The sequence below is a fragment of the Doryrhamphus excisus genome, linkage group LG2, assembly GCF_037039965.1.
Source record: "Doryrhamphus excisus strain RoL-2023G ecotype Guam linkage group LG2, RoL_Dexc_Guam_v1.1, whole genome shotgun sequence".
NCBI lineage: Eukaryota > Metazoa > Chordata > Actinopteri > Syngnathiformes > Syngnathidae > Doryrhamphus > Doryrhamphus excisus.
Window position 1 is genome coordinate 19588822 of NC_136358.1, and position 22152 is coordinate 19610973.

A 22152-nucleotide genomic window follows, 5' to 3' on the forward strand; every position below is an offset into this window, starting at 1 on the left:
TCGTATAGTATGACTGTAAATCAACCATGGCGTATACATTTCTAAAGAAAATGATGGCGATAATTACAATTCATCTTAAGCTATTGTTCAGTTCGGTATTCAGAGTAACAGCGACCTCTTTTGGACACTTGGATAAATTACAAATACAAACTATGAAGAGTCATAAAATCTTCGAATAGTCTCACCAGTAAGCGTGTCATCGTGGTGGAAGAAAGCTGTGTGACTTCAACATCTGAAATAGACACTTTTCTGACATTTTCCACGAGTTGTTAGCAAACGGTCACATATAAATATATATATAAATATCCGTCAATGTCTTGATTGGAACATTAGCATAACGTAAGACACCTGTGGCCTTTAACATCCGGGTATGTTCAGTACTTCCGTCTTCCTGTTCGGTGAAAATAATTTCGATCCTTCACGTAGCAAATCCTCCATTATTTTAAAAACGTATAGGGTATTTTTTGGTCACATTTCTATTATTCTGTAAGACTTTGTATTACTATATATAATGTATATAATGCTGGTTTTACATGTATTGTTCAATACTACATGAACAATAAAGTTTCTATTTAAAAACAACGCGTACAGTACCCGGATGTTTTGGAGCCTACGATGTAGGTTATTCTTGCTAAAATAACCGTGTAATAAATCCAGACACAACATAACTAATATATGTTTATTTAGCTTCACTCTGAGGTGACGTGACAAGTAAAATTATTACAATTCACAATGTGCAAATTATATAGAGACTCAACACAAGCTTCTCTTTATTGACTTGAGTTTCTCTGAAACCAATATTTTGTACTATTGCACCACCTTGTGGCGATCCCGTTTGGCACCTCCCTCATGAGAACCAGAGAAATGTCGACATCTTAACAAGATGATTTACAATGCATACATAGCAACGCTGTGGTTAATAGCCGTGACACGTGTTAAGACAATGGCAATGTTCTGCATATATACGTACACAAAACACCCACTAAGATCTATACCAGGAAAAGTCCACCAGCTGACATCGGCGACCTGTTTCTGTGCGGTATAAAGTTGTCATTGTCCTCCGGAGTTGCTGTCCTTAAAAGGCACTTGAGATTATTCATGCTCTACTTAGGCACAGGATCCTCACGACATCCCTGGAACCGCCTCTCTCTTCTGGGAAGCTGCGCCCGTCCCCGCTGACGAATCTCAGTAGAACTCGATCAGGTACTCGGGGTAGATCTGATTGCTGTCAAAGATGACGTAGATCTTGGGGTTGGCCGTGTCGTCCACGCAGCTGTCATAAAAGTTGGTCAGGCTGGTGTCCTTGGAGGGTGGCCTGCAGTAGAAGGCGTGGCCAAGCGTGTACTCGCCCACCAGGACCCTGGCCAGGAACATGCTCTTGTAGGACGGCTCGCTGGCGAATATCGGCGGGGCGAGTCCGTGCCGCTGCAGATTGTTGTTGTGCTTCCCCGTGCTGTGACAGTACTTGCTTGAGTATTTGGCGTCCCGAGCGAAGTAGCTCCCTGAGAGGAAGGATGTTGATGATCAATACAAATCAGTGGACCGCCACTAATACATTTGGACCGCCACAAATAGATCTGGTGCTAACGTCTAAGCCTCTACACTTGCAGGCACTTTGCACCTGAACGCAAACGATGCGCTAGCTAGTCTCCCTGCTTTAAATAAATAAATCGCAAATACTAGCATAGCGACGCAGAGGCAAAATACGTGCAAGCGTAAACGCCGCTTTATGATTGGGTGTCCTTCCAACGACGTACACTAGATGGCATTGTAACACTTAACTCTGCTTGAAACGTTGCTATGTTTGTTGCTATATTTAGCGAGTAGTCTAAATAGGTTTTTAAAAAAAAAAAAAAACATTATTAGAGCCCTGTATACATGAAATAACACCCCTATAGTCACATTTACACTCATGTTATTCATTATTTACACCACATTGCAACTCTTATGCTGCAGTGATCAAAGACAGCCGCGAGCTAGCAAGCTCATGAGGGTCGCGGGGGTGCTGGAGCCTATCCCAGCTGTCTTCGGGCGAGAGGCGGGGTACACTCTGGACTGGTGGCCAGCCAATCACAGGGCACATATAGACAAGCAACCATTCACACTCACATTCATACCGATGGACAATTTGACGTGGCTAATTAACTCCACTAAAAAACACTAATTAACCTAGCATGTTTTTGGAATGTGGGAGGAAATCTGAGTACCCGGAGAAAACCCATGCATGCAAACTCCACACAGAGATGGCCGAGGGTGGAATTGAACCCTGGTCTCCTAGCTGTGAGGTCTGCGCGCTAACCACTCGACCACCGTGCCGCCCGCTAGCAAGCTTAAGAAGCCAAAAATGTACCACTTCCACATGGAATGGGAGGAGACATGCAGTGTTAAGGCAATGTCTCAATGTTTTGTATTATGAATGATGCATATTGACCCCAATACTACATATAACTTCTATTTCCATATGTTTTGATTAATAATAGAGCATAGTCGATTATGAAACAGCCGCAATTGAGTTATTAATTTTCTGAAAAACAGAGATATGGCATCGGACCACTGTACCGCCTCCATCTTGCTTGTGACATAAAGAAACAAAGAAGCTACAGAGGAAATCATATTTGTTTCCCTCCCTCCAAACCAACATGGATTCCATCCTGTGGGGGCGGGGGGGACCAAACAACAAAAAAAAGGGGGCTGTACCTTTACCATAGACGTCGCCGTTGCTTCCTGTGAGCCGCCAATCAAAATTGAACATGCAGATAGCCTGGATGTTGTTGTGTCCCGTGCCGTGGAACAACATGCGCTCCTCTATATCCAGAGTACGCTTCACCTTCCTCAGCTGCGTTTTCTTCCTTCGGAGATGGGGACGAAAAAAAAAAAAAAAAGCACACATACACAAAAAGCGACATTCCGTGTTGCATTTAAAATGGATTTGTCACGCCTCATCCGTCTCTGTATGCTACATGGTAGAAGAAACGATGTGGAGGATCTCGTGGTCCAGGCGGGGAATTTCCACTCTCAGTGCTGACACATACCTGCAGAAGAACTCCCACAAGTCCAAGTTCTGGATCCTCTGAATGGATTTGATGGGTCGATCCATGGTCCTCTCATAGAGCCTGGCCACTTCTTTAAACTCGTACGTGTCCCTGCCCAGCTGGATGAGCTGTCACGGAACACAAAGGAGGACATCTTGCTTCTTCTTCTACTACTTATAGTAGTAGAAGCTTCTGAATTACCTGGTAAGGCTCGTCCGTGTTGATCCTCTCCCAGTGACACGGAACGGGCAAGGCCAGGTTGTCGCAAATAAACCTGACGGTGAGCCAAGGACACAGACGATGAGATGTTTGGAATGCTTTTTTTTTCCCCGTACGACGCCTTACCTGAAGCCGGTGGCCGAGTGGAGGGAGCGTTTGATCGGCCGCTGCTTCCCTGTGGTGAGATTGATCTGCCGCATGACTGGAAAAGACACAGGAAATATGAAACATGCTGGTATCGTCGCCGTCAGCGTGGTGGTCGTGGTCGCACCTGAGAAGTCCAGCCTGTAGGTGTACTTGGCCGTGTAGAACTCCATGACGCCACGTTGGTTCCGGTTGTAGCACTGCTCGATCTGGGCGCTGGTCACCGAGCAGGCGGCGCTGGGATCAATCTCCAGTGAGAAGAATTCAGGGAAAATAGTTAGAAATCAGGGTGATTGTTCCAACTTGCCAACACTAGAGCCTTGTGATTATTGCTTATTTTCCTATTTGAAATCTGTTAATTCTATAAAATAAAATAGCAAATTTGTCATAAAAAAAGTTTCACTTCATTTGTCATATCACCTCGTACTTCGGTACGAGGTACATTATTAAAAAAAAAAAAAAAAAAACCTTAAACTGTATTATGGAAAGCAGGAAGTGAACAAATGTAACAGTTACTGATTGTAAAAGTACCAGATGGAGGGGTAGGATTTAATAAGCTTTGCTTCTTCCTACTCCTTTTGGACATGTGGAACTGGGAACTGATTATGGGATGCATTCAATTGTAATCTGATGCATGTTCAAATGAAATTAAACCATTACTTCGGCATGTGACAAAAATAAATAAATAAATACAAAATAAAAAAAACAAATAAAAATTAATAAAATACATTAAAAAATGAAAAAAATATATTAGGAAAGCAGGAAGTGAACAATTAAAAAAATAAAATAAAAATAAATAAATTAAACTATATTATGAAAGCAGGAAGTGAACAAATGTAACAGTTAGTGATTGTAAAAGTACCAGATGGAGGGGTAGGATTTAATAAGCTTTGCTTCTTCCTACTCTTTTTGGACACGTGGAACTGTGAACTGATTATGGGATGCATTCAATTGTAATCTGATGCATGTTCAAATGAAATTAAACCATTACCATATTATTGGGGTTCCTAGTATTTGCATATGATTCCATTCATTCACCACAACCAAAGGGAAACAATGCCCCTGCCTTGTACCTCAAACATGTGCCACACCCCGCATTCGGCCAGGTAGAACCAGCACCAGTTGGCTTCCAGTGTGTCCATCTCCTCCACCTCATGGGGCTCATCCTCGGCTGATCTTGTGGCAAGCATCGCTGACATGTAAAAAGGCTGAGAAGACACCGCAAGAGGAGCAGAGGAGCAGACCACCGAGACGACAGACGCAATGGGCTCACGGCGGCGGTGTTTTGGATTCAGTCAAGGCTTCCCGAGCGCCGAGCCGAGTCATTATTTCAAAAGCTCCGTCCAAACACGGAGGATTAAAATTAGCAGCTACATTCTGCTACATCACCGGGGAATGTTGCGACTCGGACGGCGCCGCGCACAGGAAGTCATAAACCGCAGACTTCGAGGTTAAAGCAGCCGCTTTCGACGCTGATTGTCATTTCCTTGTTTTTGCGGCGCAGTGTTACGTCACGAAGCAACGCACCAATCAGATGTGGCAATTTTAACTATGCCCTGATTTTCACATGCACGGGTTCAGGTTTGGACAAAGGGCGAATTTTGCGCTGGTTTTGTTCTGACAGACACAATAAATGTTTAAGGGAAAGCTAATTTGCTAGCTTTAAATTCAATTTAAATCCTATGGAAGACCGTTTCCGTCACAGAAAGAAAAAAAACATCGCAATGGTGAGTCATAATTATGAGATACAATGTCGAAATTATGAGATGAAGAGTCAATTATGAGACAGCAAAGTCATAGTGATGAGACAAAATGACATTAAAAAGTCATAATTATGAGATTAAAAATCGGAATTATGGGACAAAAAAAATCTAAATTATAAGATTTAGTCGTAATTATGAGATAAACGGTCGAAATTATGGGATAAAAATACATAATTATAAGATAGGAAGGTCATAATTATGAAATAAAAAGCGGAAGTTATTTTATTTTGAATTTTGAATCTAAATAATTTGCATGTGGAGCCTTTGTGCAGTTTGTATCTAATAATTTTTAATCTTTTTATGTCAGAATTACCACTTCCTTATATCATAATCATGATTTTTATCTCATAATTTGGATTTTTCACCTCATAATTCTACCTTTAACTCATAATTTAGATTTTGATCTCATAATTTTGACTCTTTAACTCATAATTTGGACTTTTTATGTCAGAATTACCACTTCCTTATATCATAATCATGATTTTTATCTCGTAATTTGGATTTTTCACCTCATAATTCTACCTTTAACTCCTAATTTAGATTTTGATCTCATAATTGGGACTTTTTATGTCAGAATTACCACTTCCTTATAACATAATCATGATTTTTATCTTGTAATTTGGATTTTTCATCTGATAATTCTACCTTTAACTCATAAGTTTGATTTTGATCTCATAATTTTGACTCTTTAACTCATAATTTGGACTTTTTATGTCAGAATTACCACTTCCTTATATCATAATCATGATTTTTATCTCGTAATTTGGATTTTTCACCTCATAATTCTACCTTTAACTCCTAATTTAGATTTTGATCTCATAATTGGGACTTTTTATGTCAGAATTACCACTTCCTTATAACATAATCATGATTTTTATCTTGTAATTTGGATTTTTCATCTGATAATTCTACCTTTAACTCATAAGTTTGATTTTGATCTCATAATTTTGACTCTTTAATTCATAATTTGGACTTTTTATGTCAGAATTACCACTTCCTTATATCATAATCATGATTTTTAGCTTGTAATTTGGATTTTAACCTCATAATTCTACCTTTAACTCATAATTTGGACTTTTTATGTCAGAATTATCACTTCCTAATATCATAATCATGATTTTTATCTCGTAGTTTTGATTTTTCATCATATAATTCTAGCTTTAACTCCTAATTTAGATTTTGATCTCTAAATTGTGACTCTTTAACTCATGATTTGGACTTTTTATGTCAGAATTACCACTTCCTTATATCATAATCATGATTTTTATCTCGTATTTTGGATTTTTCATCTGATAATTCTACCTTTACATCATTTAGATTTTGATCTCATAATTGTGACTCTTTAACTCATAATTTGGACTTTTTATCTCCTAATTATGACTTCACATATTTCTTTCTTTCAGTGACAGAACCAGGCTTCCATACTATTTCGTCCGAAATAGTGTATGAAAATAATAATTCCTATCTGCTCAACTTAAACCCCCACGCAGGGCTCACGGTGAGGCACAATAACCACATTCAAGTATCACAAGGGCACCGATTCATGGAGGATCATATGGTTCAGGAGCACAAAAGTCCTCAAGTGTGGCATGCGTTCCAATTTCTTTAGGATCTCTCTCTCTCTCTCTCTCTTTTTTTTTTTTCTTCTTCTGCATCCACCATGGACACACCCCACTTGAGAAAAAGCTTTTTCTCTTAAAGCCTTGCTCCAGTGCTTCATTTGTGGAGTCAGGATCCACTGCAAGATCACCGGTGAGTTGCATGTTTGGGAACTGGAGACGCTATTTGTTTGCTTTTATTAACAGTTCATTATTTTGGAATTGGAAACAAAAAAAAAACAATGTCCTGCAGATGAGATTCCATGTGAAGATGCTGTGTAAAGATTTAACAATGTTTGTTATGTGTGCACACTCCAGACCATGACTGAAGAAACAAGCGGAGGGATCCCCAGCGAGCGACAGAGTGATCCAAACAAAGTGGATCCCGATGAAGAAGGTCCAGCCAGAGGGAAATGGGCCAACAAGTTGGAGTTTTTGCTCTCCATGACCGGAGAAATCATCGGCCTGGGAAATGTTTGGCGCTTCCCTTATTTGTGCTACAAGAACGGCGGAGGTGAGGGACGTTCAGTTCCTGTCTGCATGTGTGTGAAAGTTAGGGAAACGCCGATGTCGACTGCGCTCCAAAATTGCTTCAAGATGTTGGGCCGAAGCCAATTTAGTTTGATTGCATCCCTGAAGGAACTCACCTTTCCATCTCAGTAGTTTAGACCACTGAATGTACCGTATTTTTAATTTACAAATTCTTACAATAATAACAGGGATGTCAAAATAGCACATTTATTGCAGAAGCGGCTTTAATTAATAGCACTTTTTAGTGTAATTAATCACAGGCGTCCCCACAGAGTCTGATGCTCTTTTATAAATTCCGACCTGAATACAATAACAGCAGTGTAATACACTTTATAATACACTAAGTATCTCCAACTCTAGTCTGCTCTTCCTAGGAAAGACACATCCTCATTGTCGCTAGACAGTGAGATGCATTCACGGACACCGAAAGTCACAACGGCGTCTTTATTACACGTGCATGTGGGGGTCTAAAACAACAATAAGTGGATATTCCTATCGCTCACATGCAGTGATTAATACGGAAGTACAATCGGATGCATTTGAGTACACTCGGAAATACTAGAAAATACATGCAAAACATATGAATTCAACTGGAATGACGGGGTGTCTTTGAACGCAACCCCCATAATAACACGATTAAATGTTGTGCTAATAGATTTTCAGATGTGGTATCTTTTATCTTTATTTAAATGTACATTTTCAAACAATCCAATCCTGTCATTTATCGTTATTTCAATAAAGTTCAATACAAATCGACATTTTTCAGAAATACTTTAAATTCCGCTACAAAAGTCATTCGGGTCCACATGGACAAGCGGCATAGAGAATTGCAGATGCCGCTGCAATGCTCCCTCAGTGCACCAGAGAGAGCCAGAGGATCCTAGAGCCTAGCGGGAGGCTGACGTCATCGCAGTGCTTTAAGAGTTTTTTTCATTTGTTCGTTCGTTTTCTACCGCTTATCCTCACGAGGGTCGCGGAGGGGGGTGCTGGAGCCTATCCCAGCTGTCTTCGGGCGAGAGGCGGGGTACACCCTGGACTGGTGGCCAGCCAGCCAATCACAGGGCACATATAGACAAACAACCATTCACACTCACATTCATACCTATGGACAATTTGGAGTTTCCATTTTAAACGTATATTCAGGGATGTTTGATAACGTCAGCACGGTAGCTCCGCCTACTATTCTTACTCATGGCGTCTTAAATAAAATGCTGAAACATGACACAGCAATGTAATATGTAGACAACAGAGGCCGGCATCGAGCGCTGAGCATACTACGTCAACGTCACGGCCAGATGTGCTGCCCTGTTTTCATTAAGCGTTTTTCTCCAAAGAAATGTAAGAGGGGAGTTTCATCCCGCACGCAGCACGCAAAGCCTCAGGAAGAAAAGTGGGATGCCAAAGAATGCTATTCCAAACTTTTCGACAAGCACTTCAGGATGTGGAATCAAACTATGGAACGGATTGAGTAAGGAACGTAATGCACAAGGATGAGGCAGGTGAATAAACAATACAAGCAGGTGAGGTTGGGCTAAGAGTCTTCAACGGGTCGTCTTATGTTATGTTTATCTTTATTATTATTATTTATCACCATTCGGATGGTTATATTTATTAGCATTATTTATTAGGGTTGTGAAACCATCACTATATGTGAGTGGGCGGCCTCTCCCGGGCAACCTCCGTGGACAGGAGACGGGTTAGCGTATCCGACATGAATGCCCCCAAAGTGGGCGTCTTTTCCCGGCCACAGTGGGCGGCCTCTCCAGGCCAACCTCTGTGGACGGGAGACGGGGTAGCGTATCCGATATGAATGCCCCCACAGTGGGCGGCCTTTCCCTTCCCCTGCTGAAAACAGCCCTGAATAATAACACCAATGATAAACCCGTGATTCACGGTTACTGCAAATGGTGATTAATCATGATTAATTCATTTGATTAATCTGCTGAAAACAGCCCTGAATAATAACACCAATGATAAACCCGTGATTTACGGTTATTGCAAACGGTGATTAATCATGATTAATTCATTTGATTAAACAGCTGAAAACAGCCCTGCATAATAACACCAATGATAAACCTGTGATTCACGGTCATTGCAAATGGTGATTAATCATGATTAATTCATTTGATTAATCTGCTGAAAACAGCCCTGAATAATAACACCAATGATAAACCTGTGATTTACGGTTATTGCAAATGGTGATTAATCATGATTAATTCATTTGATTAAACAGCTGAAAACAGCCCTGAATAATAACACCAATGATAAACCTGCCTTCAGGTGTCTTCCTCATCCCTTACTTCATCTTCCTCTTCTTCGGCGGCATCCCCATCTTCTTCCTTGAGACGGCGTTGGGCCAGTTCACCAGCGAGGGAGCCGTCACCGCCTGGAGGAAGATATGCCCCATGTTTCAGGGTAAGACAGGGGAATGCGGGGGCGCGGGCGGGAAGCAAAAAGACAAGGCTGAGATTCATGTGCGGCGTCGAGGCAGGAGGTTTGTTTCCTGCAACAAATGAAGAACGCCGTCCGTGTCGTTACGTGCATGCGGGGGCCAATTTAAAAGGGTTTTTGTTCTCAAGGGAGATTTGTTCCTAGCGTGTGACATCCCCAACATAAAAAAAACACATGTAGCGTGTTAGCTGAGGAACTTCTCAGGAACTTCTCAGCTGAAGAACTCGGTCATTATTATCCCTTTTGTGCCAAACATCTGAGGGAATTAACACCAGAAATATGGAACTTAGGTGTGGGAATCGCCTCCCTGATCATCGTCATCTACCTGAACATCTACTACATCGTGGTCCTGGCCTGGGCTCTCTTCTACCTCTTCAGCTCCTTCCAAAGCCCCCTGCCGTGGTCCACGTGTGAAAACTGGTGGAACACCGGTGAGAGAGAGAGAACATCTGCTTGCCATTAGCGGCTCACACGGACATCAGAGGAGACCTTCTCATCCATCTCGTTCCCTCTCTATCGTCCCCGTAGATTTCTGTCACGGCCGTGCCGGCATTTTCCACAACCCCCATCTCTTCCACCCCGATTCCAACTGGACCTTCATGAGCAACATCAGCGCGTACGACTACTTCGAGAACACCACGGACATGTGAGTTGCCTTGCTTGCGGCCTTCATCTTTAGACAGAAGAGAGCTCGTATTTCATCATCTTTTAAGCTTTCCAGCTGTTGGGAGAATTCCCAAATCCGTACAAAGGAATGATGCCGGCCGGATCTCCATGAAGGCCAAACCATCGGATCACTAAAAGCAAACCACATCCTATAAAAATCACAGCATCTATACACAAAAAAAACGGGATATACTGTGGTCGTCCGCCATCTTGGATTTCTTAACTTGCTGGTTTTGTTTTCGGCAGGATACTCAATGACACCTTCCTGATGGTCAAGTCCCCCGAGGAGGAATTCTGGACGTGAGGAACCCTTTTTTTTGTCAACAGTAAAGTAACGCCGAATGCTGCCCCAGCGCAATCGAACCTTGTTTGCCACGTCTACCGGCACATAAAAACATGTATTTCTGACCCGCGGCTCGCTCCTTCCCCTTTAAGCCACCCTGCTGGCTTGGCGTTGGCGTTCTCCTCAAATTTCCGATCAACGTATGCGACAGAAATTCCACTAACCACGTACGATCTAATATTCTTCTACATGTTTTAAACACTTTAGAGCTCTCTTGACATGAAATAACACCCCTATAGTCACGTTTACAGGCCTATTGCCCAATATAGTAGAGATAATATGACATTAATAAAGCATATGTTGCTGTTCCGGTGTTAGGGATTATTGTGCCTGTTGTGAGATCCTTCAAAATAAAAGCATGTTGTCCGGGCGACCGAGTATGGTGCTTGTGTGTCTCGCCCAACATTACTGATACTTAGCGATACAACATGTCATCACAACATGTTTGAATGCGAATAGCCATTTCTGCTCTTTTAGGCACAAAATACAAAAAATTTGCTGCAATATTTGCTTCATATTTTTATATTAAAATATAGAACGTATTGAACCAGGAAACAGCAGGATTTATTTACATAACTTTGAAAACCTGTGATAGAATGAAGGCGTAAACTTCGTAGCAAGGGATCGCTATCACTCCGCCGTCTCACAGCAACTACGGTGCGTTTAAGGACCGCTACAGAAAGTGCAAAATCTCAACGCTTCAAGAAAACCTTAAAAGACATAAAAATGAATGTTGTGTATGCTACAGGTGCGTCATTAGGCCTATTTTAGGGGGGGCTTCAGACCCCCGAAAATGTTCTTAAGCCCCCTAAATAATTTGATTTTTTTTGTATTAATTTTTTTTTTTTTTACAAAAAAAAGACAAATTTCATATAATAGGGCAAAAGCAGGCTAATAAGCAAGCCAATAAGCAGGCTAATACTAGCTTACTACTACTACTGCTTGTAGTATTAATAATAATTAAAAAAATAATTCATCCCCCTAAATAATTTGATAATTTTTATTGATTTTTAATTATTATTAATTAATTAATTTTGTATTTATTTATTTTTTACACAAAAAAAATTCATATAGTAGGGCAAAAGTAGGCGAATAAGCAAGCCAATAAGCAGGCTAATACTAGCCTAGTAGTAGTAGTAGTAATAATCAGAAGAATAATGATAATAGTAATAATAATAGGCTAATTAATAATATAGTAATGATTATTATATCATTGATCACTGTCCACTGGACAGATGGTTTTGCAGTATAGATTGTGTGTACTTGTGTACATTTAATGGCGGCCTAAAACAATTGAGTATCTCTACTAAATCTGTCCAAAAGTGGGAAAGTTATATCCCGCTTCTTGTTCCTTATTTGTTTTTGGGATTTTTGGATTATTTTGAATGTCTACTACATTTATTCATATCCTAAGCTAAGCCCCCCCCCCGTCCTCAGAACCTCGTGACGCCCCTGGTACGCTGGTATTTATCCTGTATCATCACATAATTCATCATTATTATGGACTTGTGGTCAATGAAACCAAAAAAAAAGTGGATGTGAATTTGCGAGGGTATTCCTTCCAAAGCATATGGAACCACTTCAACTGCAAACACGGATGAAAGCTGCGCGGCGTTCCTCGCTTTGAAATATTTTGATGCGATCCATCTGTCGTGTACAAATACGTTTGAAAAAAGAAAGTGTTATCTAAACGCTGACAAGATGTGCTGCAGATGTTTATGCTTCCTTCTCATTGGCCTTCTCTCCACATGGAGGAAAGGCTTTCATCCGCATGATGGCTGCTTTTCGTTTGTAAATGCGTGCATACGACGTACCACAACGGATTCATGCATACCGTCCTCTTGCATGCATACCGCGCAGGAATCGAGTGTTGAGGATGTCGGACTCCATGTCCCTGGGCAAGGTGCACTGGGACCTGGCGCTGTGCCTGCTGCTGGCCTGGGTCATCTGCTACTTCTGCATCTGGAAGGGGATCAAAACCACGGGCAAGGTGAATATGCTCTGGTTCTCCCGTACCACCTCTGGAACTATCAAACACTGCATCGCAATTACCACATGAAAAGGTGAAATTATGAGATTAAAAGTCATATAATGCAACATTATCAAATATAAACTGTGCATGTGCCCCCTTCTTCACTGGCGCCTTTGTCACATGGCAAAATCATTACATTAAAAAAAATCATAATTATGACATAAATCTAAATATATGATAAAAAGTCAAAATCACAAGATAAAGAGACAAAATTATGCAATAAAATGGCATAGTTTTGACATATAAAGTCAAAATATTGAAAAAAAAACTTTCTCAAAATTTTGAGAAGTCTAAATTATGCAATAAAACGTCATAGTTTTGATATATAAAGTCAAAATATTGGAAAAAAATTCAAAGTCTAAATTATGTAATAAAAAGTCAAAATCACAAGATAAAAAGACAAAATTATGCAATAAATTGTGATAGTTTTGACATATTAAGTCAAAATATTGGAAAAAAATGTCTCAAAATTCTGAGAAGTCTAAATTATGCAATAAAATGTCATAGTTTTGACATATGAAGTCAAAATGTTGGAAAAAAATGTTCTCAAAATTTTGAGAAGTCTAAATTATGCAATAAAAAGTCATAGTTTTGACATATAAAGTCAAAATATTGGAAAAAAAATTCAAAGTCTAAATTATGTAATAAAAAGTCAAAATCACAAGATAAAAAGACAAAATTATGCAATAAAATGGCATAGTTTTGACATATAAAGTCAAAATACGTGAAAAAAATTATACAAAATTGCAAGAAATTAATAAATTTTTTGAATTTTTGAGATAAAGAGTCAATTGCGAGATGAAAAGTTGTTATTATGAGATAGGACCAGTCACCATGATGAGATAAATATTGAAAATATTAATTCAAAAGGTCATAATTATGAGATAAAATGTCAAAATTGTGATATGGGACAGTCCCGATGAGATAAATAAGAAGAAATGGTATTTAAAAAAAAAATAAAATAATAATAATAAATAAAAAAGTGTAAAAAAGAATTTGAGATAGAACCTGTGGACAAATGTCCAGTTTGCATCTCATCATGATGACTTAGCATTGGTATATACGTATGTATATGTTCTTACATACGGGCTTCCATACAGTACACGGCTACGCACCCGTGTTGCTACTACACAGCACAGTAACCACCAGCACCCTGTAGGTGGCAGTAACGCACATTCCCAATGTATTTGTATGTGCTTGACGTCTTCCTTTGGCATGAACACAGGTGGTCTACTTCACCGCCACCTTCCCTTACCTGATGCTCCTCCTCCTCTTCTTCCGCGGGGTGACGCTGCCTGGCGCCGGGGAAGGCCTCAAATTTTACCTCATGCCCGACTTCCGCAGGCTGGCCGACCCTGACGTAAGACATCAACACACACAAAAGTACACATTTCATATCAGTCGTGGTAACTTCACGGTGCTTTTAGGGGAAGTGGTCTGCAAATACGGCGCCACCCCGTGACCGCCCCTCGGTATTGTCCCTGGGATAAAAAGCGTGTCCAGCCACAGTCGGCAATTGTGTCTCGTGGCCACAAACGCTGGAAACGGTGCCTTGCGAGTCCAATCGTTTCACAACAGGAGTCAAGTGTGCTCTTTGTATGCTGACTTGCGCTACTTCAGGGCCCCCCTTGTCGTGTTACACGGCTGCACTTCGCCGATGAGGCCATGCTCCACATACGGGCACATGATGCAGGCCGTCCCCTGGCTTCCTGTCTCTTAACAACAACAAACCAAGAAATAGGAAGTAAAACTCATATTCCCCTTGATTGCATTCTAGTGTGAAGTGAAACAAGCATGGATGCTGTCCCATGTCAGGATTGTAAAGGGGCCCCGGGGGGTGGGGGCATGATTATGGGATGCACTCAATTGTAATCTGATGCATGTTAAAATTAAATTAAACCATTTTATTTTTATATTGTGCAGTGTGATACGAGTGGCCCCCGTGCTGCATGTTGCCCACCCTTGCTTAAGCTCAATAGGAGCACACGTGTCTGCTTCTGTCTTGTCTTTGACAGTCCCCAGTAGGACTGCAGCAGGATGCAGGGGTCAAAGAGCATCGCTGTGTGGGGTCACGCCTCAGGCAGCTCAGCCAAGACTGCGTGTGTGTGTGTGTGTGTGTGTGTGTGGGGCGGGGGAGGGGGGGGACGGGGGTGTTCACTTCCTGCCACCGTCTTGGCCGGAGATGGTCTACCCCTGAAATGACCATAAAACGCATGCGGTGGCAAAACGTTGCAAGATGAAAGACACAAACCCCCAAAACGGCATCAGTGTCCTGGATACGGTTACCATGGTTACCATGGTCACCTGCAGTTTTGGTTTTCATGGAAGAATAGAGTCATTTGCCGGGTGACGGGAAAGAATCGCATCTTTTTTTTTTTTTTCAATCTTGTAGCGTTGATGTGACGGCAGCAACGTCCAATTCCACTTGATTTTGGATCATTTCTGTGTTTGTAGTGTTGCCCCACTCAGGCACCGTACCGTTTTAATCTTGCCACAAAAACCCCATGAATGAGTAAAGTGTAGCGAACAAAGACAAAAGTCTGTTTCTTATCAGCTGCATGCCAGAGTCCTGTTTTTGCAGGATGTGTAAAACTGATCTGTGGCTCACATCTGGCAGGTTCTGTTTTCCCGAATGAATACGCGTCCTTTGTCCGACGATCTGTGGGCCCAAGAGGATGAAAGAATACCTCGGAGGACATAAGCCTTTACTGTGTGCGGTGCAACGCGAGGCCGCCATGTGCCGCCATAAATTGCAACTTTTTTTTTTTTTTTTTTTGCGGGCTGACCCCAGAGGGGCGTCGTCGTCTCTTAAAGGCAACCACGTGTTGGTGGGATGCAAGGAATGCGGCCCATAGGCTGCTGGTTTGGCTGCGGGACACGGCATCGGCCCTCAATGACAACCGGAGACCCAAACTGGGGGGGGGTTGACATTTTAGACAAAGTAGACATTTTTGTGGTTGTCTCAATTACAACTAGCTGGTGGTCCTGGATTAGTATACCAAGGAAACCTGTACGCTGTTCCAGACCCGGACACAATAAGTCTGTGATGGAGGATTCAATGTTATTCATTCATTCATTCATTCATTTTGGGGTCACGGGGGTGCTGGAGCCTATCCCAGCCGTCTTCGCGCGAGAGACGGGGTACACCCTGGACTGGTGGCCAGCCAGCCAATCACAGGGCACATATAGACAAACAACCATTCACACTCACATTCATACCTATGGACAATTTGGAGTGGCTAATTAACCTAGCATGTTTTTGGAATGTGGGAGGAAACCGGAGTACCCGAAAAAAAAAAACCCACGCATGCACAGGGAGAACATACAAACTCCACACAGAGTGGAATTGAACTTGGGTCTCCTAGCTGTGAGGTCTGCACGCTAACCACACGACCGCCGTGCAGTCCGGACTCAATGTTATTAAACTTGTTTGACTTTCTAAATAGTTTTTTTGGGCCGTTATTAGAGCCTTGGAGACATGAAATAACACCCCTATAGTCACCTCTACACTCCTACATCATATTGCACAATTGTACCACTTCCACACGGACTCATATCATGTCTTATAACATTACTGATGCCAGAATACAACACATAACTTGTTTTCCTGTAGTTTTGACTAATAATAGTATTATTACAGTATTCAATCATTCCTTCATTTTCTACCGCTTGTCCTCATGAGGGTTGCGGAGGGTGCTGGAGCCTATCCCAGCTGTCTTGGGGCGAGAGGCGGGGGCCAGCCAATCCCAGGGCACATATACACAAGCAACCATTCACACTCACATTCATACCTATGGACAATTTGGAGTCGCTAATTAACCTAGCATGTTTTTGGAATGTGGGAGGAAACCGGAGTACCCGGAGAAAACTCCACACAGAGATGGCCGAGGGTGGAATTGAACTCGAGGCTCCTAGCTGTGAGGTCTGCGCGCTAACCACTCGACCTCCGTGCAGCCCGGATTCAATGTTATTAAATTCAATATTTAGAAAACCTGTTAGGTTTTTTGGGCCGTTATTAGAGCCTTCTAGACATGAAGTAACACCCCTATAGTCACCTTTACACTCCTACATCATGCTGTACACAATTGTACCACTTCCACACAGACTCATATTATGTCTTATAACATGACTGATGCCTTGTGAGCAGAATAAAACACATAACTTTCCGTAGTTTTGACTAATAATAGTATTATTACAGTATTATTATTATTATTATTAATGAATTATTTTGGGAAAACTGGTGATATAATGTGGGAGCGATATTGGACCCACGATACTGCTTCTGCAACCTGTATAACAATATCGTTATGCAGTCATGTGTCAATGCATAAATCAATAACAAATATTTTCCCGTATATTATAATTGATATTTTGGTGGTAAAAGTGCGTACCTTTATCCAGGTATGGCTGGATGCCGGGACTCAGGTCTTCTTCTCCTACGCCGTATGCCAAGGAGTCCTGACCTCTCTGGGAAGCTACAACAAATACAACAACAACTGTTACAGGTACCCGCCACGCCCCTCCCTGTACTACACCGTCAATGTCATGTGACACTAACCCCCCCCCACGCGCCCCACGTAGGGATTGTGTGGCGCTGTGCTTTCTCAACAGCGCCACCAGCATCTTTGCTGGCTTTGTGGTGTTCTCCGTGCTGGGCTTCATGGCGCAGAGCCTGGGCGTGGCGGTCATGGACGTAGTTCATAGCGGTGAGTCTGCCTGGAAATAAAAACCCTGTTTGTGTGTTGAAAGTGTCCCCCCCCAACCAACCCACCCTCCCTTCGTCAGGTCCGGGTTTGGCCTTCATCGCTTACCCGAAAGCTCTTTCGATGCTACCCGGCTCCACGTTTTGGACCGTGCTCTTCTTCCTCATGATCCTCCTCCTGGGTCTGGACACTCAGGCATGTCAAACAGGTCTCCCACGGCGTCAGTCCAAAGATCTGGTCCAGATAATACGACTTTTCTTCTCAGTTTGTATGCGTGGAGAGCCTGGCAACGTCCATCACCGACTTGTTCCCTCGTCAGCTGAGGAGGCGCGGCGCCAGGGAGATTCTGGTTCTGGTTATTGCAGTCGTCTGCTTCCTGCTGGGCCTTCCGCTCATCACGGAGGTGAGCAGCAGGGGGCGTCCTTGGTTCTATGACTTGACTTTGTAATGACCCGTGTTATTTGTACATCTCAGGGAGGAATAGTGCTCTTTCAGTTGATTGACAGCTACGGGCCGAGCGGAACCAGTTTGCTCATCATCGCCTGTTTTGAGACCGTTATCGTGTCCTGGGTTTACGGTAGGAAGCGGCGCTCCGGGCGCACCATTTCGATTCCTGGAGGTGTTTTAGATTTTTTGTCACGGTTTTTTCAGGCGCCGACCGGTTCTATGACAACATAGAGGACATGATCGGGTACCGGCCGTTCCCGGTGCTCAAGTACTGCTGGTTGTTCGTTACACCGTTTCTCTGCGTGGTGAGTGCGTCGTCGTTTGGCGCTTCTTCTTTGTCGTCGTACGTGTCACCGTGATGACATCATTGCAGCTCACGATGCTGTACGACTTGGCTAACACGCACTCCCTCATGGTGTACGACTACCGGCCCGGCGTGTGGGCCTCCGCCTTGGCTTCGCTGCTGGTGCTCACGCCGCTCATCTGCATCCCGGCGTTCATCCTCGTTACGCTGTGCAGGGTGAGTGTCTGTCAAAAATGTCGGCAAAAATTTCCTCTCCATCCTCGTTTTCACGCCTAGCGTCTCGCTCAATCAGACTCCTCAGAACATGACGGCGCCATCAAGCGAGCTGCGCCAGGCCCGGCCGCACAAGCCGGTTCTCACGTTGGGTCGGCATGTCGTCTTCGGCGCTTCCACGCCGTCCGGCGGGAGGGACAATAAAACAGCAATGGAGGAGCCAAGCGGCGTTTGATGGACAAGGACTATGACATCATTATCATTTTTATCGTCAATCCCATACATCCATTCGACATCTTTTTCTCAAAACGATAACTTTATGCTTTTCAAGACCAATATTGTAGCAATATCGTTTTTATATATTACTTTTTAAAGTGTATTTTTGACTGTAGTTGGGGCACACCAGGAGGTAAGAAGGAGTACAACAAAGTTCTTGACATTACGACCACATCACGACTATCAGGAGAAGCAGAAGTCACCTGCTGTGGCCCGGCAGGGTGCGCTGTATTTGAGCGCACGCTCCGAGCAGCAGGTGGGACGCCACAGACTTTAGTTTCAAACCGTGCTGATAAGGTTTTTGTGTGCTCAGTTCTTGTTTTTCATCCCTCTCGTCTATTTGGCCGATTGCGTCTCATAGAACTATGGTGCGTTCAAGGCCTGAAATGTTGAAGCTTCAACAAAGAAAATCCATCCATTCATTTTCATTTATCCGTGTCCGGGTCGCAGTCGCAGTAGTCCCAGTAAGGAATCCCAGACGCCTCTCCAGCGTGTCCTAGGTCTGCCCCCCGGGCCTTCTCCTGGCTGGGCATGCCCATAACACCTCACCAGGAGGTCCGGATGAGACACCCGAGCCACCTTAACCTGCTCCTCTCTCCATGTGAAGGAGCAGTGCCTCTACTCTGAGCTCATCCCGGAAAAAACGATCTGATCATTGGATGAATTTGGATGAATTTTTCATGCACAGTATAATGCGTATAAACCACTAGCTGCATGTCTAAACACACTTTTGAAATCTCTATCATCACTTCCCAGGCATATGATTGTTGCCGTAGCAACAAACACTGTGAGGCTGTCCTGCCGAGATCGGTCATGTGTGTGATTCGAAGCGGCATTCAATTAACGGGCGATTCCGGTCCCCTTTTTTTTTTTTACAGCAGATAAACACACACACACGCACACACACGGGTAGTGACCCCCGTTTTCGGAAATCCAGCAGGGACGGTCAGTGAGGATGGAGGACAACAAAGCAGCCGCCGTGTGCTAGTATGAATGCTACTTATTGTACCAGCTCAATAAAATAACCTTTACTTGGATTCTTGGTCGTCATGTGGGATTATTTGATCGTAATAGATGACAAAAGGTTAGACTGGCATTGTTGGGGGGTTTCCATAGCGACAGCGAAATCTGTGGTGCTGATGCTGGGGCTTATTTCATCTAACCGTCCATCCATCCATCTATCCATCCACCCTTTTCCGCTCATCCAAGGTCAGGTCGCGGGGGCATCCATCCATTCATCCATTCATTCTTCCAACAATCCATCCATCCTTCCACCCATCCATTCATCTTTCCATGTATCCATCCATCCATCCAGCCACCCTCTTCCGCTCATCCAAGGTCAGGTCGCGGGGGCATGCATCCATCCACCCATCCTTCCACCCACCCATCCATCCTCTTCCGCTCATCCAAGGTCAGGTCGCAGGGGCATCCTTCCATCCATTCATCAATCCATATAGCCATCCACTCATCCTTCCATCCATCCATCAATCCATATATCCATATATCCATCCATCCTCTTCCGCTCATCCAAGGTCAGGTTGCGGGGGCATCCTTCCATCCATCCTTCCACCCATCCATCCACCCACCCTCTTCCACTCATCCAAGGTCAGGTCGTGGGGGCATCCTTCCATCCATCCATCCACCCTCTTCCGCTCATCCAAGGTCAGGTCGCGGGGGCATCCTTCCATCCATCCATCCATCCATCCATCCATCCATCCATCCATCCATCCATCCATCCATCCATCCACCCTCTTCCGCTCTTCCAAGGTCAGGTCGCGGGGGCATCCTTCCATCCATCCATCCACCCTCTTCCGCTCATCCAAGGTCAGGTCGCGGGGGCATCCTTCCATCCATCCATCCATCCACCCTCTTCCGCACATCCAAGGTCAGGTCGCGGGGGCATCCTTCCATCCATCCATCCACGCTCGTCCACTCTTCCAAGGTCAGGTCGCGGGGGCATCCTTCCTTCCATCCATCCATCCATCCATCCACCCTCTTCCGCTCTTCCAAGGTCAGGTCGCGGGGGCATCCTTCCATTCATCCATCCATCCATCCACCCTCTTCCGCTCTTCCAAGGTCAGGTCGCGGGGGCATCCTTCCATCCATCCATCCATCCATCCACCCTCTTCCAAGGTCAGGTCGTGGCGGCATCCTTCCATCCATCCATCCTTCCATATATTCATCCATCCATCCATCCATCTGCTCATCCAAGGTCAGGTCGCGGGGGCATCCTTCCATCCATCCATCCATCTATCCATCCATCCATCCACCCACCCTCTTCCACTCATCCAAGGTCAGGTCGCGGGGGCATCCTTCCATCCATCCATCCATCCATCCATCCATCCATCCACCCTCTTCCGCTCTTCCAAGGTCAGGTCGCGGGGGCATCCTTCCATCCATCCATCCATCCACCCACCCTCTTCCGCTCATCCAAGGTCAGGTCGCGGGGGCATCCTTCCATCCATCCATCCATCCATCCACCCTCTTCCGCTCTTCCAAGGTCAGGTCGCGGGGGCATTCTTCCATCCATCCATCCATCCACCCTCTTCCGCTCATCCAAGGTCAGGTCGCGGGGGCATCCTTCCATCCATCCATCCTTCCACCCACCCATCCATCTATCCAGCCACCATCTTCTGCTCATCCAAGGTCAGGTCGCGGGGGCATCCATCCATCCATCCTTTCACCCACCCACCCATCCATCCATCCACCCTATTCCGCTCATCCAAGGTCAGGTCGCGGGGTCATCCTTCCATCCATTCATCAATCCATATATCCATCCATCCATCTTGATTAAGGAATATGACTTGTCATCAACACAACGAGATGCTGGTGTGAAGGCAATAAAGGACAGGATCATTGGAGGGAAATGATGGAACTGAAGCTGCACTTACTTGAATTAGCGTATTTTCTTGTCGCTGTGGTGGGGCCATGTGTACTTTGTGTACTTTTGTTACCTGAGAGATGGAAGACAACAATTCATTATTGGTCATTTACTTCATTTAATCGAAATACCTTGAAAGAACAACACGTTTACACTTGGAGTTTGGCATATCTGAAAAGGAATAGGAAGAAGCAGAGCTTAAAGCAGAGGTTCCACAGTACAATTCCCTTCATTAAAACCAAATCTAGGTTGGAGACTAATACACATTCCCTCCGGGGGACTTGTGTGTGTGTGTGTGTGTGTGTGGACACTTAAATAAATAAATGTGCATGAAATGACTTCATATTCCGCTTGTCAAAGCTGGTGATTCCCCAGCACCGGCGGCTTAGGATAATAGGGGGCCATTATGTAGCAAGAATGTCCAAACAACAAGTCAGAAACAAAGCGTGACTCCCGGGGGCGTGGCCACACACACACACACAGCCAACACTTGTGATCAATCAGGCCATTGAAAGGAGCCTTTTGCTGACCCCCCACACTTAAAATAAG

General features: G+C 43.9%; 2 protein-coding genes and 1 long non-coding RNA gene across 6 annotated transcripts; 1 reads left to right on the forward strand and 2 right to left on the reverse strand.

Moving 5' to 3' along the window:
• Positions 1-683: 683 nt before the first annotated feature.
• On the reverse strand, positions 684-5122 carry parp11 (poly(ADP-ribose) polymerase family member 11). The gene is made up of 7 exons (XM_078787563.1): positions 4469-5122; positions 3523-3643; positions 3378-3453; positions 3234-3306; positions 3033-3160; positions 2698-2849; positions 684-1502 (listed from the first exon to the last, which is right to left on the reverse strand). Exons 1-7 carry the CDS (start codon positions 4592-4594, stop codon positions 1186-1188), a joined length of 993 nt encoding a protein of 330 aa, XP_078643689.1. The 5' UTR covers positions 4595-5122; the 3' UTR covers positions 684-1185.
• A 1761-nt stretch (positions 5123-6883) lies between these two features.
• Positions 6884-19752, forward strand: LOC131132292 (sodium- and chloride-dependent betaine transporter-like). The gene is made up of 16 exons (XM_058077798.2): positions 6884-6910; positions 7075-7270; positions 9568-9702; positions 10029-10169; positions 10267-10384; positions 10651-10704; positions 12608-12737; positions 14005-14139; positions 17181-17284; positions 17361-17485; positions 17565-17677; positions 17748-17885; positions 17957-18059; positions 18134-18234; positions 18303-18449; positions 18526-19752. The coding sequence occupies exons 2-16, from the start codon at positions 7078-7080 to the stop codon at positions 18679-18681; spliced, it is 1893 nt and encodes a 630-aa protein (XP_057933781.2). The 5' UTR covers positions 6884-6910; positions 7075-7077; the 3' UTR covers positions 18682-19752.
• LOC131132296 (uncharacterized) lies at positions 7560-21638 on the reverse strand. 4 transcript variants are annotated; one of them, XR_013625151.1, is made up of 5 exons: positions 21614-21638; positions 17171-17254; positions 14035-14134; positions 12601-12709; positions 7560-9673 (listed from the first exon to the last, which is right to left on the reverse strand). It is a non-coding gene; the product is annotated as an uncharacterized LOC131132296 (long non-coding RNA). The 4 variants fall into 4 exon arrangements; XR_013625145.1 differs by lacking the exons at positions 17171-17254; positions 21614-21638 and having other exon boundaries at positions 14035-14200; XR_009130346.2 differs by lacking the exons at positions 17171-17254; positions 21614-21638 and having other exon boundaries at positions 12582-12709; positions 14035-14200.
• Positions 21639-22152: the final 514 nt, after the last annotated feature.

Excerpts from the sequence above, each read along its gene's own strand:
- LOC131132292 (XM_058077798.2), top strand. The coding sequence starts at position 7,078 with ATGACTGAAGAAACAAGCGGAGGGATCCCCAGCGAGCGACAGAGTGAT. Across the intron at positions 10,385-10,650 it reads TTCGAGAACACCACGGACAT|GATACTCAATGACACCTTCC; the intron begins GTGAGTTGCCTT and ends TGTTTTCGGCAG. Across the intron at positions 17,678-17,747 it reads TCCTGGGTCTGGACACTCAG|TTTGTATGCGTGGAGAGCCT; the intron begins GCATGTCAAACA and ends TTTTCTTCTCAG.
- parp11 (XM_078787563.1), bottom strand. The coding sequence starts at position 4,594 with ATGTCAGCGATGCTTGCCACAAGATCAGCCGAGGATGAGCCCCATGAG. Across the intron at positions 2,850-3,032 it reads TTGTGGGAGTTCTTCTGCAG|GAAGAAAACGCAGCTGAGGA; the intron begins GTATGTGTCAGC and ends CCATCTCCGAAG. Across the intron at positions 1,503-2,697 it reads CGGCGACGTCTATGGTAAAG|GGAGCTACTTCGCTCGGGAC; the intron begins GTACAGCCCCCT and ends CCTTCCTCTCAG.